The sequence below is a fragment of the Nuphar pumila genome, chromosome 17 (genome assembly GCF_984573655.1).
Source record: "Nuphar pumila chromosome 17, dmNupPumi1.hap1.1, whole genome shotgun sequence".
Classification (NCBI taxonomy): domain Eukaryota; kingdom Viridiplantae; phylum Streptophyta; class Magnoliopsida; order Nymphaeales; family Nymphaeaceae; genus Nuphar; species Nuphar pumila.
The window spans coordinates 75,844,337-75,859,346 of NC_143265.1; the positions used below are offsets into that span (position 1 = coordinate 75,844,337).

At 39.0% G+C, this 15,010-nt stretch overlaps 2 protein-coding genes across 2 annotated transcripts; one reads left to right on the plus strand and one right to left on the minus strand.

The window, feature by feature from the left end:
• Positions 1-1,745: 1,745 nt before the first annotated feature.
• On the plus strand, positions 1,746-4,320 carry LOC149812266 (Pentatricopeptide repeat (PPR) superfamily protein). The gene has a single exon (XM_089993014.1). The coding sequence runs from the start codon at positions 1,746-1,748 to the stop codon at positions 3,918-3,920; it is 2,175 nt and encodes a 724-aa protein (XP_089849140.1). The 3' UTR covers positions 3,921-4,320.
• A 1,008-nt stretch (positions 4,321-5,328) lies between these two features.
• On the minus strand, positions 5,329-15,010 carry LOC149812267 (putative pectin methylesterase CGR3). Its single transcript, XM_089993628.1, has 7 exons — positions 14,852-15,010; positions 14,076-14,242; positions 13,930-13,969; positions 13,179-13,220; positions 9,595-9,969; positions 6,561-6,616; positions 5,329-5,761 (listed from the first exon to the last, which is right to left on the minus strand). The coding sequence occupies exons 2-7, from the start codon at positions 14,199-14,201 to the stop codon at positions 5,615-5,617; spliced, it is 786 nt and encodes a 261-aa protein (XP_089849754.1). The 5' UTR covers positions 14,202-14,242; positions 14,852-15,010; the 3' UTR covers positions 5,329-5,614.

A 15,010-nucleotide genomic window follows, 5' to 3' on the forward strand; every position in this document is an offset into this window, starting at 1 on the left:
AGCATGCATACTCGAAGTGCACTCTTTTCTCTCTCTTGGGCATACAACTAAAGAAAAAAAAGCAAAGGAGGACATAGCGTGCTCTACCTGTGATGAAAAGGGTAACAACACCACCGATGTCAAAAAACTTTTTGGCGATGCACAAGATGAGATAAACCCTCTCTCTTTCTCTCTAACAAGGCTTTTTCCCAAAACCCCATTACAGGATTCACTGAATAAACCCTCCTTCGATGCTCCTGCTGGTCGCTGTTTTCAGACTTTGCCACTCCCCTCTTTTTTTTGTTTTTTTATGAAGTACCCTATTCCAACATCAACGAGGACTCTCTCGGCGTCATCGAGCAGTCCTAAAACGAAGAGAGACTATGTGAGAGGAACGCATCTTCTTCCTAGAGGGTGGAGAGAGAGGTCGTAGATGGCATTGGAGGCAGACTCGAGGTGGAAGGCAACGTTCCTGATGTTGGTGAGTAGTATCGGGGCATGCACTCCTTGAGGGGGTTTCTGAAATACACTCTCTCCATGAGGGACATACTTAGAGGCTGAATCTGATTTTTGGGGGTGAAGATGGCTTGCTTCAGGAGGGTTGCACATTCCTCAACCTCTACCATGCGGTAGAGATCCCCTGAGCTTTATCATTTCTCCTTTTGGTGTTGTCATTTGCCCAGATAACCACTTTATTATCATCAGAGTTTTATATAACCACCACCACTTGAACTGGTTCACTAACTAAGTGGTTCATTGGGTGAAACCCATATGGCCATACTTTGAATCTAATATCCTAATTCATACTTTGAATCCAATATCCGAATAATTACTTAGAATTCAATAACTAGATCCAACAGCCATCACATCATAAGAGAGGTTGCGAGTGCAAGGGAAATGGCAAACTGGGTTGGGTAGAAGCGGCTGTGTGGATCATTCATGATATTACAGGTCAGATCCTTTACTAAGGCTCGTTCATAACATAACCACTATTCAAATTCAGTCTTAGAAAAGTTGAAAAAGTGATAAGCAATCTTGGTAATCGCTTCTTTCAAAGCCGAGCCTTTTTTTACCACCATCGGCTTATTTCAGGCTTCAGAATTGGTGCCTTTGGGATTCATCCCCCTCGATGATATCAAATACCATTACTGTTAATATTAACGGTAATCTTAGCATTCATCCACCTTTTAGCACTCGCTTCCCCACTTCTGCTTCACGCATGGCTTCCCAGTATCCATTTCACTTCTTGTCAACCATGGTTTTCTAAACATAAGCATGCATGAGTTTTAAAAGTTCATCAGATCCTGGTCAGTTCTAGATAGGGATGGCAATGGACCGGGGAGGGAGAAGGGGACACGGTCTCCGCCACTGCCCCGTCTCAAAACCCAAACCTCCATCTCTGCATGGGGATGGATTTTAACCTTCGCCCCCGCTTCCATCCCCGGTCCAAACGGAGGTGAGGCGGGGCGGGGGCCTGTTTCTCCTTGGTCTATTGTCATTCCTTAGAAGGATTGGGGATGAGATGGGGCGGGCGGGGGAAATCATAAGTCCATCTCCGCCTGCAGGGATGGATTTTAACTTTCATTCCCGCCTCCATCCCCGTTTCATGCCCTTCATCCTCAGTCCAAACGGGGTGAGGCGGGGCAGGGCCCATTTTCCCCCGGTCCACTGCCATCCCTAGTCCTAGATTGGGAGGTAAACGGGACCAGGCCCATCTCTCCAAACCAATCTGTCCAACTCCAGTAGGCAAGCAACCCCTCCATGACATGAGTCACCCCCCATCGAACTCACTGCACCCCCTGCTCCAGCAACTCTCCTCTCACCACCTCTACCGCCAGCTTCTCAAAGAGTGCATCCTCTCCAGAGACCTCCGCAGAGGCAAAGCCATCCACGCCCACCTCATAAAATCAGGACCACCACCAACTTCTACCTACTTCTGCAACCTCCTCATCGACCTCTACTCAAAATGCGATCGCCTTGCTCTCGCTCGGCGGACCTTCGATTCAATACTCGATCCCAACGTCTTCTCTTGGAACACCATGATGGGAGGGTACGTCAAAGAGCAACAACTCCGTGTTGCTCGCCAACTGTTCGATGAAATGCCTCAGCGAGACACCGTCTCGTGGAACACATTGATTTCTGGCTACGCTGCGTTTGGCGATACTGAGAACTTGTTGGCTTTGTTCTCTGAGATGCTTGAAGGGAAAATTTATATGGATGGTTTCACCTTCTCGGGAACGATCGGCGGTTGTTCAACCATCACGCAGGTTAGGAGCATGCATGCGTTAGTAATCCGTGGGGGGTTCGATCGGTGTGTTTCGGTTAACAACACTCTGCTTACAGCTTATAGCAACCATGGATGCTTGGACGACTCGACACGGGTTTTTGAATTGATGGAAACGAAAGATAAAGTGTCGTTGAATGCCATGATTGTGGCTTATGGGCAACACAGGTATGGCGCAGAGGCTCTACAATTGTTTCAAGAAATGGTCCATGATGATTTAATTGTTGATATGTATTCTCTGGCTAGTCTTTTGACCGCGTTTACTAGCTTGGCGGATCTTTCAGGTGGGAAACAGTTCCATGCTCAATTGATCAGAGGTGGTTATGAAAGCAATTCTCATGTTGGAAGTGGATTGGTTGATCTGTATTCAAAATGTGGCTGCATATCTGATGCTGCTCAGGTGTTTAAGGAGATTCCCGATCCGGATTTGGTTCTTTGGAACACTATGATTTCTGGGTTTTCGGTGAACGACAGATCAGAAGATTCTGTAATTTGCTTTCGTGCATTGCAGAGAGAAGGATTGCATCCAGATGATTGCAGTTTTGTGTGTGTTATCAGTGCCTGTGCTGACTTATCTGTTCCATTACAGGGTAAACAGATCCATTCTTTGGTGGTCAGGTCCGAATTTGTTGATCACATATCTGTCAACAATGCTCTGGTCACCATGTACTCAAAGTGTGGAAATCTGAAAGATGCTGGCCGGATTTTTGATAGAATGCCCCAACATAACTCTGTCTCATGTAATGCCATGATAGGTGGCTATGCACAGCACGGGCACGGGATTGAAGCTCTTGAATTGTTTGAAGAGATGCTGAATTCTGGGATCAATCCCACCAGGGTGACGTTCATCTCTGTTCTATCTGCATGTGGGCACACAGGGAAGGTTGAAAAAGGAAAGGCCTATTTTAAAGCCATGAGCAGGGAGTATGGAATTGAGCCATCTGCAGAGCATTACTCTTGCATGGTAGATCTTCTTGGCCGAGCTGGTCAACTGGGTGAAGCTGAGAGGCTCATTAATTCGATGCCATTTGAACCAGGTGCAATAAGTTGGGGTGCTTTACTTGGTGCTTGCAGAATCCACAGAGACATAGAGCTTGGAACAAAGGTAGCAAGTGAGCTTCTTAGGCTGGAACCATCCAATGCAGCAGCATATGTGATGCTCTCAAACATGTATGCAGATGCTGGAAGATGGGATGATGCAGCAGCTGTAAGAAAGCTAATGAAAACCAGCGGAGTGAGGAAAGCACCAGGGTGTAGTTGGATAGAGGTGAGGAAAAAAGTCCATGTCTTTGTGGCAGAAGACTGTTCTCACCCAAAACGCAAAGAGATATATAAATTTCTAAAGGAAATATCGAGGAAGATGAAGTCGGCGGGTTATATGCCAGATACGAGGTGGGCATTGGTTAGAGACACTGATGAAGAAGAGAAGACACTTAAACTAGAGCACCACAGTGAGAAATTGGCTGTTGCATTTGGCTTGATCAGCACAGATGCTGGGGTGCCTATTCTTGTGGTGAAGAACCTCAGGATATGTGGTGATTGCCATAACGCCATTAAATTCATGTCTGAGATTGTTGGAAGAGAGATAACTGTGAGAGATGCATATAGGTTCCATTGCTTCAAGGAGGGTATGTGCTCATGTGGGGATTACTGGTGAATGGAACATAGGATGGGCTAGTCTGAGTAGGATCATTGATTTCTCCAAGCATTATCCTGGACTGAGTTGGTGACGGTTCACCAGCTAAGGTGGAGGGTTGCTGTTCGCGTTCAGAATAACAAAGCTCATCTTCGTCTGCATCTTGGCCGCTTGCAGGGTTGATCTGAAGAATACCATGACTTTGGAAGCCCTATAGAATGAGAACGAGGACCTGAGAAGACAACAGAGTTTGATTGCCCAAAAGATGAGCTGAAACTCATCTTGTAAATACTCACTAAAATCAGGCCCACGTTCTTATCATATGGTGATTTGCTTCAGATGCACCACACGAAGTGATACCATCTCTGAGGGTGAAGCTTGAATGGATACTGTTTTTTGCAGGTAAACCTCCAATTAGAAGGGAAACTGGCGTCAAGAACATACAAAGAGAATTTCTTACGGGAAAACAGCTAGACTAGAACGATAGTTTCTCGTATACTTCATCCTGATTAATTTTTTTCAAAAGTATACATATTATTCTTGATAACTCCTGTCATCATCAGTTGTCAACTGAAAACAATGAAGCTAGATTTGGTATAAGAGATGCTGAGAATCGAATCACTTCTTAAGACAATAAGACTAGATAAAATACTGTTGTGGATGTCTTGAATTCTGGACCTGCCCGGATCCATGACCTGATCCGAAAATATTCTAGTGACCATACAGTGAAAATTTTCAATGGAGTTTGTGGTGGTAGAAGAGGGATCAGGCCGTTACTGGTTTTATAAAAAAAAATTGGTGCTAATTAGGGTTTTAAGCCCTGTATATATAACCGCCTCCTTTTGAGAGTAGGGTGTGAGTTTAGGGTGTATTGAAGATTAGGGTTTTGAAAGCTCTGCATTTCCTCACATCTTACTTGTGGATTTTATTTCTCCTTTTTGGGTTGCTTCGTATTTGGTTGTGATTTGCATAAGAGATACTATGGGGCATATAAACCTTGACGAGTTTGTTGCACTTAGTTTGAGGAAAAAATACTTGGATCTCTTTGGAAAACCATATTGTCTTGCTAAGAATTCGTTTGCAGGTGGATTAAAGGAAAAAGGAGAAAGAAAGGCAGCAAAGGGTTTCCACTTACAACAAGCATGGATAATTCTCTAAACCAATTAACCAAACATAACTTGGAACTTTGTCAGTTTACAGCAAAAGTACTTTCAATTCGTGGACAGACTACAATTTAGCTAATCTAACCACTCCCTTATTTGCCTGTGGTGATTGTGCTCATTCCATGGAGTGAGGTTGTACGAAGTCCACTTTCAAGCTCAAGCAATTTAGCCAAATTAACAAGGACAACCTGATTTGTGTCATAAAATGCAGCAATCATTTTAGGGCGCCATAGATACCATGGATTTCGATATCTCCCATGAACAAATTTTCAATGGAACCACGATACAAATTCTTTGCCTCTTCAATTAGTTCCAACGATAGCATACAAACCAAATTCATGCTAGTGTTCTCCATGGACTACACTCACCCATCAACTGCAAACCTATTTGCTTTAAATAAGAAAAGGTTGCCAAAAAACAAAAACAGACCACCGAACCACCAACCACCTCTCATTCAATGGAATCAAGAATAAGCATCATTTAGAATCAATGCAAGACTTTGCAAAATTCTTTGATATAAGTGGAAGCTTTGCCCAGCTACCGAGATTGATCCTAAGGTTTGAGGTGGAAAATCTGGCAACCAGGCTTGTACGACCTCTTTGCTGCAGCCTGCTCAAATTTCTTGGCAGTCGCTTCATTGTCTTGTAAACCAGTCTGCAAAAAGTAGCGAATCCACCAGGACTGGCTCCGCAGTTTAGCCTGCCAGAAGAAACACGAGAAATATAGAAGTCAGACTGACTGATGTTTTACCAGAAGGAACAGAATCAGCAGCAATTCATCATTTCTGCAACAAAACCACAAGCATGTTTAAACCAAGTTCCTCAAACTTGTGCAAGCACCAGCACGTTAGACCCCAAGACAAAAACTGGAGTTATGGTGCCAATAATAGAAAGTAAAAATCAAGCCAGCACTATCATTCTTCCATTTATGAAAAAGAATGGTGCTTTGGAAATCAACAAATGTTTCCCCCACCCATAGCGGCAGTTGAAAAGCGAGAACTTGTTTTCTTCAGAAGAGGACTGTCAACCAATCATTTGACAAGACAAGAACAGCAACCCAACAAATACTTGTGTCCTACCAGAAGAGAACTGATTGTGCACACGCACAGCGATACTTTTTTTTTTTTGATAAAAAACAGAAACCCATATTGTGCATTTACATTTCAACAAACCACAAGGATGTGCACCAAGTTTTTGCTGACAGTCGATTGGGGGAAAAGGGAGGGGAGGCAGGAGGTTGAAATCCCCACGTAAGTGAAAATATAGACAAATTATATCATAAGAACAACCATAATAGGGAAAACACTTTAGTTACAAGCGCAGTTCATGCAGATCCCATTAGATAATGGCAATAAATATGGTAGATTTCAGAAATCAGAAAAGTAGAGAGCAGTTTGTCACAAATTAAAATATATACCAGGTTTTATATAAAACACAAGATTTCACAAGTTGAATAAAAGAGCAAGATAAATAAATGAACCAACAAAAACCGAACTTACAGGTCTCCCGAATTTTGACACTTCTGGTACTTTAGCTCTATGATGACCAGGATAGCCTTCATGAGAAAATGCAAAGAAAAGAAATGTGTCAAGCAAATTCTGATTCATGCCCATGTGCAAAGTTACACACCAAAATTGAACAAGTATTAACAAACTATTGCAGCAATGCTATATGTTGGAAGCCAAAGAACCATTAATCATGCAAAAGAGCCTGATATACAACATAAGCACAAGAAGTTTTTGACAAGATCAGGTGCAATGTGATAGCACACTTCTGGTGGCTGCTGCACCAGATCACCCGCCATTGTTGTTGGGCCCAACGCTGACAGGCTGTATCCCAAGGATGGAGGGTGATCAGGTGCAGCAGCACACTAAAAGTGTGCAATCACATTGCACCTGATCCTCCCTCTAACTAGCTTTCTTCCCTTTCTCCTCTTGGCAAAATGCTCTTACTAGCAAAAATGGTTTGTGAAGCTGTGTTAAACATTAAAATAAAAAGCAGATAAAAAAAAATATAACTGTAAAAGGTCCAATTGACGTTTCATGAAAAGAATTAACAAAAAGGCACCCTTATAGTCAGAACAATTTTGAATATTACACTTTTTCATATATAAGAATCAAAGTAATCTTTCACTCATCTCACATTTTCCTAAAGATAAAATATTATTAAAAAATTATGTTAACCATTTTACTCCAATATTATCCATTTAACATCCAAATTCAATAGGCATATTATTCGCACCTAGTTTTTTTTCCTTCACCTTCCTTATAGCCATTTTCACATTCTTCGTTAATTCTATCAACCTCTCCCTGGTTAGGTTCCTCTTCTTGCATATTTTTCCATCATTTAGCAAGTGACAAAAATATTTTCTCCATTTCTCCTTAATTTGATCATTCTTAATTAATACCTTTCAATCTTCAACTTTTAATACACCTTACTTGGTTCAATATCTATTTTTTTGCGCTCTATTTGTGGCTAACTTATATATGTCTTTTAGATCTTTTTTTTTTAATTCAACATTGCACATATTACTCATATACACATCATACTTGGTCTTACTAATAACTTTCTTTCTCTTTTATTCGTTGGCTTATATTTCTTCCAATCCATAATATTTCTTGTCTTTTGTCATTCTTACAACATACTTTCTTATTCTTATATTGATTTTTTAAGTTCTTCCTTCCACCACCAAGTTTCTTTATACGTATGAGATTTGTCTTTTGTTTTCCCAAGTACTTGCTTAGCAAATCTTTAATTTCATGACATTTGCCTCCAAAGTTTATCTACATCCGCTATCTAGTTTCACTATTCTTGTTTAAATAACATTAACTTTTTCTACATTATCACCTTTAAGATTCTACCATCGAATTCTTGGATTTCTTTTGATCTTTCTTTTACCATCTTACTCTTTATACACAAATCTAAAACTAACAGTCTATGTTTCCATTAATCAACCTGAAATTCTAGTTAAACCCAATTGGAAATCTAACATGTAAAACAGTTAAATCCAATTATCAAAGAAATCTCAAGTTTTTGTCTCAGACAATTTGAAGCTCCACATTGCAGAGAGTCTAATCAAGAAGAAGCTATTCACTAAGTCTATCTTGGATAAATAATAACCATATCGAATCTTTTCATATCTTGTAGCTGGCAGTTTGTTACTGACAATAACCACATCAACTGTATACAGTACCATATAGCATTTAGTTGCTTTCTGCAGGTAAATATTACCATAATTGCTGAGATAGACTTTATAGAATGCTCTTATCCAATAAAGCCTATCAAGCCTATTCTTGCTTTAAATGATAGTGAAATAAAGAATCAATAAGCACAGTAAAGGTGGAGCTCCAATATTTCTCATGTAGTTCCACATAAATATGCTTTTTCTTAACCTCACTGATAAGAAATTGCCAAATATCATGACCACTGAGCCATAAAAGGAAAAAAACTCTTTCCAAATAACTCTAGATAAAACTGCAGCTTAACATTTATTATGCCAAATAGTAGATGGATATCAAGCCTTAACTCTTGATATCCGGATGACTCAAATTCCTTCATCAAGGCACAGTGAAAATTGGCAACTAGACACATCATGATAGGTCTATTGTTCATGACAAATGAATGAACAGGATCAGTAAACTTCTAGGAGGAGAAGAAAACATAAGAAACAAATGCACCTACTCGACCCAAAACACTCCACAAAGATCTGACTATAAAACACTGGGCCAATAATGAATAATGGACCAAGCAGAAAGCACGTCCTGAATACGGGTAATTCAAGAAATTAAATTATTTTATTGTAAAATGGCATGGAAAGGGACATGAGAATTCCCCTTTTTTGCCAGCTCTTTAGGAGTCCATAGAAAAGTTTCCAGCAGCTCATCGAAAGGAATAGGGGGAATAGTTCTAGAAAGAAGCAACAAGAAATCACATGGTCATCATAGTACCAATTATAAGTTCTGTTTTCATGGACATATGAATGGAAGTATTGCTATTAGCAACAAAATAAATGTCAAACACCATTAGAAGCCCACCAGGCTAGAGAATTTATTAGTCATAGCTCAAAACACTGCTTAATCTGTAGATGTATGGCTATCAATCAATCTGATGCCAATCTATGTGATGAGTTAAAAAAACCACTTAATAAAACTGTGAACAATCAATCACAGTGGCATAAATCATCTTGAACATATGAGTAAGCAGCTAAGACCAGCAACAATCCCTCAAAACTTATTCAGTTGATGAAAGCCTGCCTGTATCACCTCAGACGTCGAAGAAATGAATTTGGTGATGGAAAGTACTAACTTCGCATCAGATTCATGAAGTAACTAAACAAGCATGAAGTGTGTATTGTGTAACTACTGTGGCAGCACAAATAAAAGCTGAAGATACCAATGAATGAATGCAATCAATCAGAATGCTGAGTTAGGACAAAGTAAAGCATCAAATACTAAACTATTTGATAATTTAATGAAAAATGGCTTGCACTTAAGGTACATTCATTAAAATTTGAAAAAGCATTCTGGAACTGACCAGTAAATAAAACAAGCCCATCCTTGGACACTCTAGCAACTTCTGGAAGTGTCTTGTTGAGGTATCTTGGGGACAGATAGTCCAGTACATCTGACACAATGACAACAGAAAATGACTTTGCCTTGTACGGTAGAGGAAACTTGATATCAGCTACACGGACGATGCCCTTGCGTACAAGAGCCTTGCAACTGGCGTCTGCATCTTCCATATCATATGGCTCCACACCCCAAGCTTCAGTATCCTCTTCTTTCAGTAATTTTGAGACAACTGCACATGTATCAGAGCCAACATGTAGAACTTTGTGCATGCTATCCCCGTAGACCTTTTTTAGAAGAGGCAATGATCTATGCACTTCCAGTGTGCAAGAATTATCACCTGCTCACAGAAATATGCATCTCAACAGATTAAGACCATTAAAACATATATGGCTGTCTTTATACTGAGACAAGTCCACAAGGACAAATGGATGACAATAAAAAAGAATGTAGATAACAAAAGAGCTCGATTATGCAGCACATCAAGCACCAGTTCTTACTATCCAAGGACAAGTTACCTTCAGCCTAATACTTACAGTAATTAATTTGAAGTCATTCATCTAAATATGAAAAACTTTGCAAGAGTTAATCCAGTCAGGAAGCCTGACAAGCAAAGTTGTTGGAGCAAATGCATTATTTCTTCATAGATATTAACAATATGAATCATTAATTACTCTTTCTGAGGTCTCCATCAAACAATTGGCTACCAATCTAAACAACACACAAAGTGAAAACTCGGATGGCTCAACAAATACATTTTTGTTAATCCAGACACACTAAAAAATCAATTTATGTCATGCTGCAATCATCTATAAAGTCTGACAAAGGAAATGCAAACATTTATAAACCAGATGCATTCCAAAAGATAGAGATTACACCTTCAAATTTGTTAGAGAAAGAAAAGGTTTTGTTATCCATTTTAACTGATTTTGTCAGATATACTGGATAATACACAAGGTAGAAGCATACAAATGACAGGTTACCCTCTATTTCTGGAAGTTGAGGTCCATGTGACAAGAACAAACATAGATTAGTAATTTCTTAAAACAGAATGAATTTTCATTTTTCATGCCAATACTCATGTTTAAACTTTAAACACATTCGACGCATCTTTTAAGGCACCTAAATACAGTCTTGTTTTCATGTTTCATACAAGCCACCGATAAAGGTGGTAATGAGAAGAATGGTAAAACAAACAGGCAAACTATTGAAGAAAAGCAGGAAATGTCACCAATTTCTGTGATAGATCAATAGGATTACAATCTTGAACCAACTAAATTTACAATTGCATATCCAAGATGATCTGAAATGAGGTGTGATAAGAAGAATGGTAAAGCAAACATGAAAATAATTAAAGAAATCCAGGTATAACTACCAATTTCTGCAGCAGATTAATAGAGTTACAATATTGAAGAATTATATTTACAATTGCATATCCAAAATGATCTTAGGCATGATCCTAGGCATGAAAAACATCACTTTTGAAAGTGTGTATGTGTGCTTGTGTGCAGATGAGAGAGAGAGAGAGAGAGAGAGAGAGAGAGAGAGAGAGAGAGAGAGAGTAAAACATCTATAGAATATGTTATATATCTTCACGGTATGTAATATAGTTGCCAGAAACAGGTGCACGTATTGGTACCGGTCTGAGAGGGTTTAAAAAGTTCCGGGTACACACATATTGATACTGCCTAAAAAAAAATCTTGACACAGTTTCTAATAAACATTGATATAGTTTCTAAAAGATGAATGCAAAGTCATAAAATAAATTTTTTATATATTTTCATAACAATGCCTACAAATTAAAATAGCTAGCTATATGTGCATATTTAATCAGTTTTATTGTATTTTAATTTCTTTATAAGTCGTTATTTTTTAAAGCCTTTATCAAAACTATTGTTACTTTTATGTAGAAATGTCAGTACAAATGAGTTTGATAATTAGTTATAATGTAATGGAAACGAGTTTCTGCTAGAAGTGATATGAGTTTCCCAAATAATTGGCACCATTTTCTTAAACATTTGATACTTCAATTTATGGTTTCCAAGATGAGTTTCATACCAGTATCTGATACCAATACATCTAATACATCATACACTAGGGCCTCATTTGTTTCATTTCCATCTGTCACAAAGACACATGGACATGAGGACACGTGGTGTGGGTTCGACTCGCAAGTTCAACAGTTTTTTGGAAAATAGGACATGAGGACATATAATTGTTTCTAATCAATAAAAAACTATTTTTTGATATTTTAATGTTAAAAATAAATTTTTTGTTGAAATGAATTAAAATATTATCCATACATGTTAATGTCCGTGTTTGCGTGTCTGCTAGTATCACCTGAGACACGCCACCAAAATAGCATGTCCCTGTGACAAAGATTCCCATGTAAAGGAGAGGCTTTACATGGGAATGGACACGGATTTCTAAAAAATCTTGTCAGCTCAACCCATGTGAAAACTTTCAGGGGGGAGGTATGATGGAGCCCACTTGTGCCAGCATGGCACTTCCCCACCGTGATGAGTTGATGTCTGTTTCATTCATGGTGGGAAAGGATTACATCAGGGTTGCCAGATCAACAAACGAGGCCTAGGTGTACCAAGTACCAATGTGTCCATGGTATATAATATATGTATATACAGAGCACCCAGGAGCAGCACCCCAAAAAACTCACATTGAGATGGGTACACTGGGCCATTTTCAAGTAACCATGCTGCAAAATATGTGAAAGCAAAGATTGAACTTGTGAGCACATTAGTTTTCTGTAAGTTTTCCTCTTGGCTCTGAACAAGGACCTAAGAAAAAACATACTTAAGATTCACTTTCCCATTCACTCTGTTCTATCCTTCCCATGTAAACTAGTGACCAGTTTTTTGATGAATCATCCTTTCATGGTTCACATATGTCATGAGCAGAATCATTGGCCTCATGTTTCATTAAGAGCTTAAGAAAGAATCTATGGCTGAGGTATATGAAGGTGACATTTTTTGCCTCTAAATTCTGCACTAGAACGTGGACTATGGACCAATGTTTGGTGCATTACCTACACTTGGTTCTCCAATCAAACAGACTCCAAGAATTGCTTTTTCCAGCCGTAAGTCTATGTGAATGTTTTGGGATGGGGATGTTGGCCTTCTGTAACAAGTGGACCCATGAACAGACTAAAAGATGTTCCTACTGTCAATGTATGAAGTTAAGATAATCTATAATTGGTGAATATGCTCCCCGTCTTGTTTTAAGGCTTTCGCAGCTAGACCAATTATAAAACTCAAAGATATAGATCACATGCAGCTATCCGCAAGGTGAAAGCTGAGATCCTCTCATTTATTGAAGTTTGAAGCAAGAAGGAGATCAAATAATAAACACAATCATTCATACTAAACTTCACATTACTTCCTTCAAAAGAATACTTCACATTACAAAAAAAATCCGCATGAGGCACCATCTAATTATTCAATCCTAAATGAATAATCTTCTACTGCCACCATGAAAGAAAATTGTGCCCCAAATACAAAGAAGAAAATGCACGATAAAGCAAAGAAGGCTTACCATCATCTCTAACCAAAGCATCCTTGTCACTGTTAAAAGATCCTGGTGAAGACAGAGGAGTTTTAGACCACAATAAAATGGAAATTTGACACCACGGGAAAATAAACTCCTAGTTTAGTTGTAGCATGGCTATTTTTGCATCAACAAATGCATGCATGATTGGGCCAGAATAGTTATAACCTGTCACACATATCAATGATATTTTGAAACCATTGAAATTCCATCTTGATATTTTAAAAGCTGATATAATGCCAAAAGATGTGACATTTATCAAGATATTGACTATTTAAAAAAAACAAAATTTTAACCTGATATCGACGCTTTAAAAGCACTTTAACGTACTTGATACTTTCATATTTTCTTTATAATTGTACATATATTTATTATTTTTTAATTTTTTATAGGTGACAATATTTACCCAGATTTTCCCAGGAAAACAGAAAATTTTAATCTATCACTTGATTTTCCTCGCCACGACTTCCTGGGAACAAGATTGTGACATTGGTTATAACTGCCGCTGGGTGCACAGCAGCACCCAGAGCTGTCAAACATGAATACCTATGGTCAGAATTTTTAGTGAAGATGACAGGAGAAGGCTTTTAACATTAAGACCTTATAATTAGGAATCCATGCAAGCCAATGATTTTTACGTACTTGTTCATGTAATTCCTATGAATTACTTCAAAGAAAACCAAAAGTTTTCCATAAAGTAGCTTGTGATGAAATGTGCGACAAGAGAGTTAACTCAAACCTGAGCTACTGTAAGAATAACCAATGAGAAGGAAAGCTCCCTGCAAGAAATCATCAAGAATGTCGTTAGGCGGGCCATTTTCTTCGCTTTAGGCGTAAAAGATTCACCATCAAACCACTTCCATTTGTAACTGAGAGAAACCATACCAGCAGAATCAATCCAACGGATAACAAAGGAGAGGACCGTGATTTCTGATGCAAAGCATTCGTCAACGGCACGGTGGAGCTCTCCGCAAAGCGTCGCACGCCTGGATTCACCGGCCTCCTCGACATGATTCCCGATCTATGACACTTCTACTATCTGAAATCTTATTCTGGAAGCAAATGAAAAATTGAATATAAGGGAAGCATCACGCTGAAAAGAAACTTTTACGGAATTAAAAAAGTAAACACGAATATGTGATTTAAAACCCGAAATTAACATGAAAAAGCTCTCAAATCAGATCCGCAGCCGAAATCATCCCTCGTCTCTCCAATAATCAAAGCGGAAAAGAAATTGTTTGCAAAGCAACTAAATTTAAAAAAGGGACGACTGACAAAAAGTAGATCACAGCTTTTCCATTACAAAAACATGCGAAAAAAAATCGAGAAATTCACAATTAACAAAGAAAACGCACGTAGCCACTACGAAACCTAAAGATCTTTTCTAAATTCCCAGATCCACAACCGATCACGGATAGAAAACGCAAAATGAGCCCCAAACGATTCCGAACTACAGAAACAACCGTAAGGACCAATCAAATCGGACAAAACGAAACCAGGATCCGCAAAAAAAGACGACGCTTTCGAAATCGAGAATTCAAAAACGATAAACGCTAAACCTCAAACCATTGCCTAACAAAGAAACGTGAGAATCCAGAAAGAACTCACCAGAGACGATGAACCAAAGGAAGGATTAAGAAAATGAAGACGAAGGAAATTACCCGATCTAGGACAGAACTAATGGTAGGCTTAGTGTAGATCTGCAGGCGAATACCACGATTTAAGCTAATGCTCTCTCTCTCTCTCTCTCTCTCTGGATTATCTTCTCAGTGGAGATCTCTCTCTCTCTCTCTCTCTCTAATGTCTACGTCTCTCATCTT

Bases quoted from the DNA above. Each gene is read 5' to 3' on its own strand.
- LOC149812267 (XM_089993628.1), bottom strand. From the start codon at position 14,201: ATGTCGAGGAGGCCGGTGAATCCAGGCGTGCGACGCTTTGCGGAGAGC. The intron at 13,221-13,929 runs GTTTGAGTTAAC...TGTCTTCACCAG, and splicing joins TTATTCTTACAGTAGCTCAG to GATCTTTTAACAGTGACAAG. The intron at 9,970-13,178 runs GTAAGCCTTCTT...TTCTGTGAGCAG, and splicing joins TGCTTTGGTTAGAGATGATG to GTGATAATTCTTGCACACTG.
- LOC149812266 (XM_089993014.1), top strand. From the start codon at position 1,746: ATGAGTCACCCCCCATCGAACTCACTGCACCCCCTGCTCCAGCAACTC.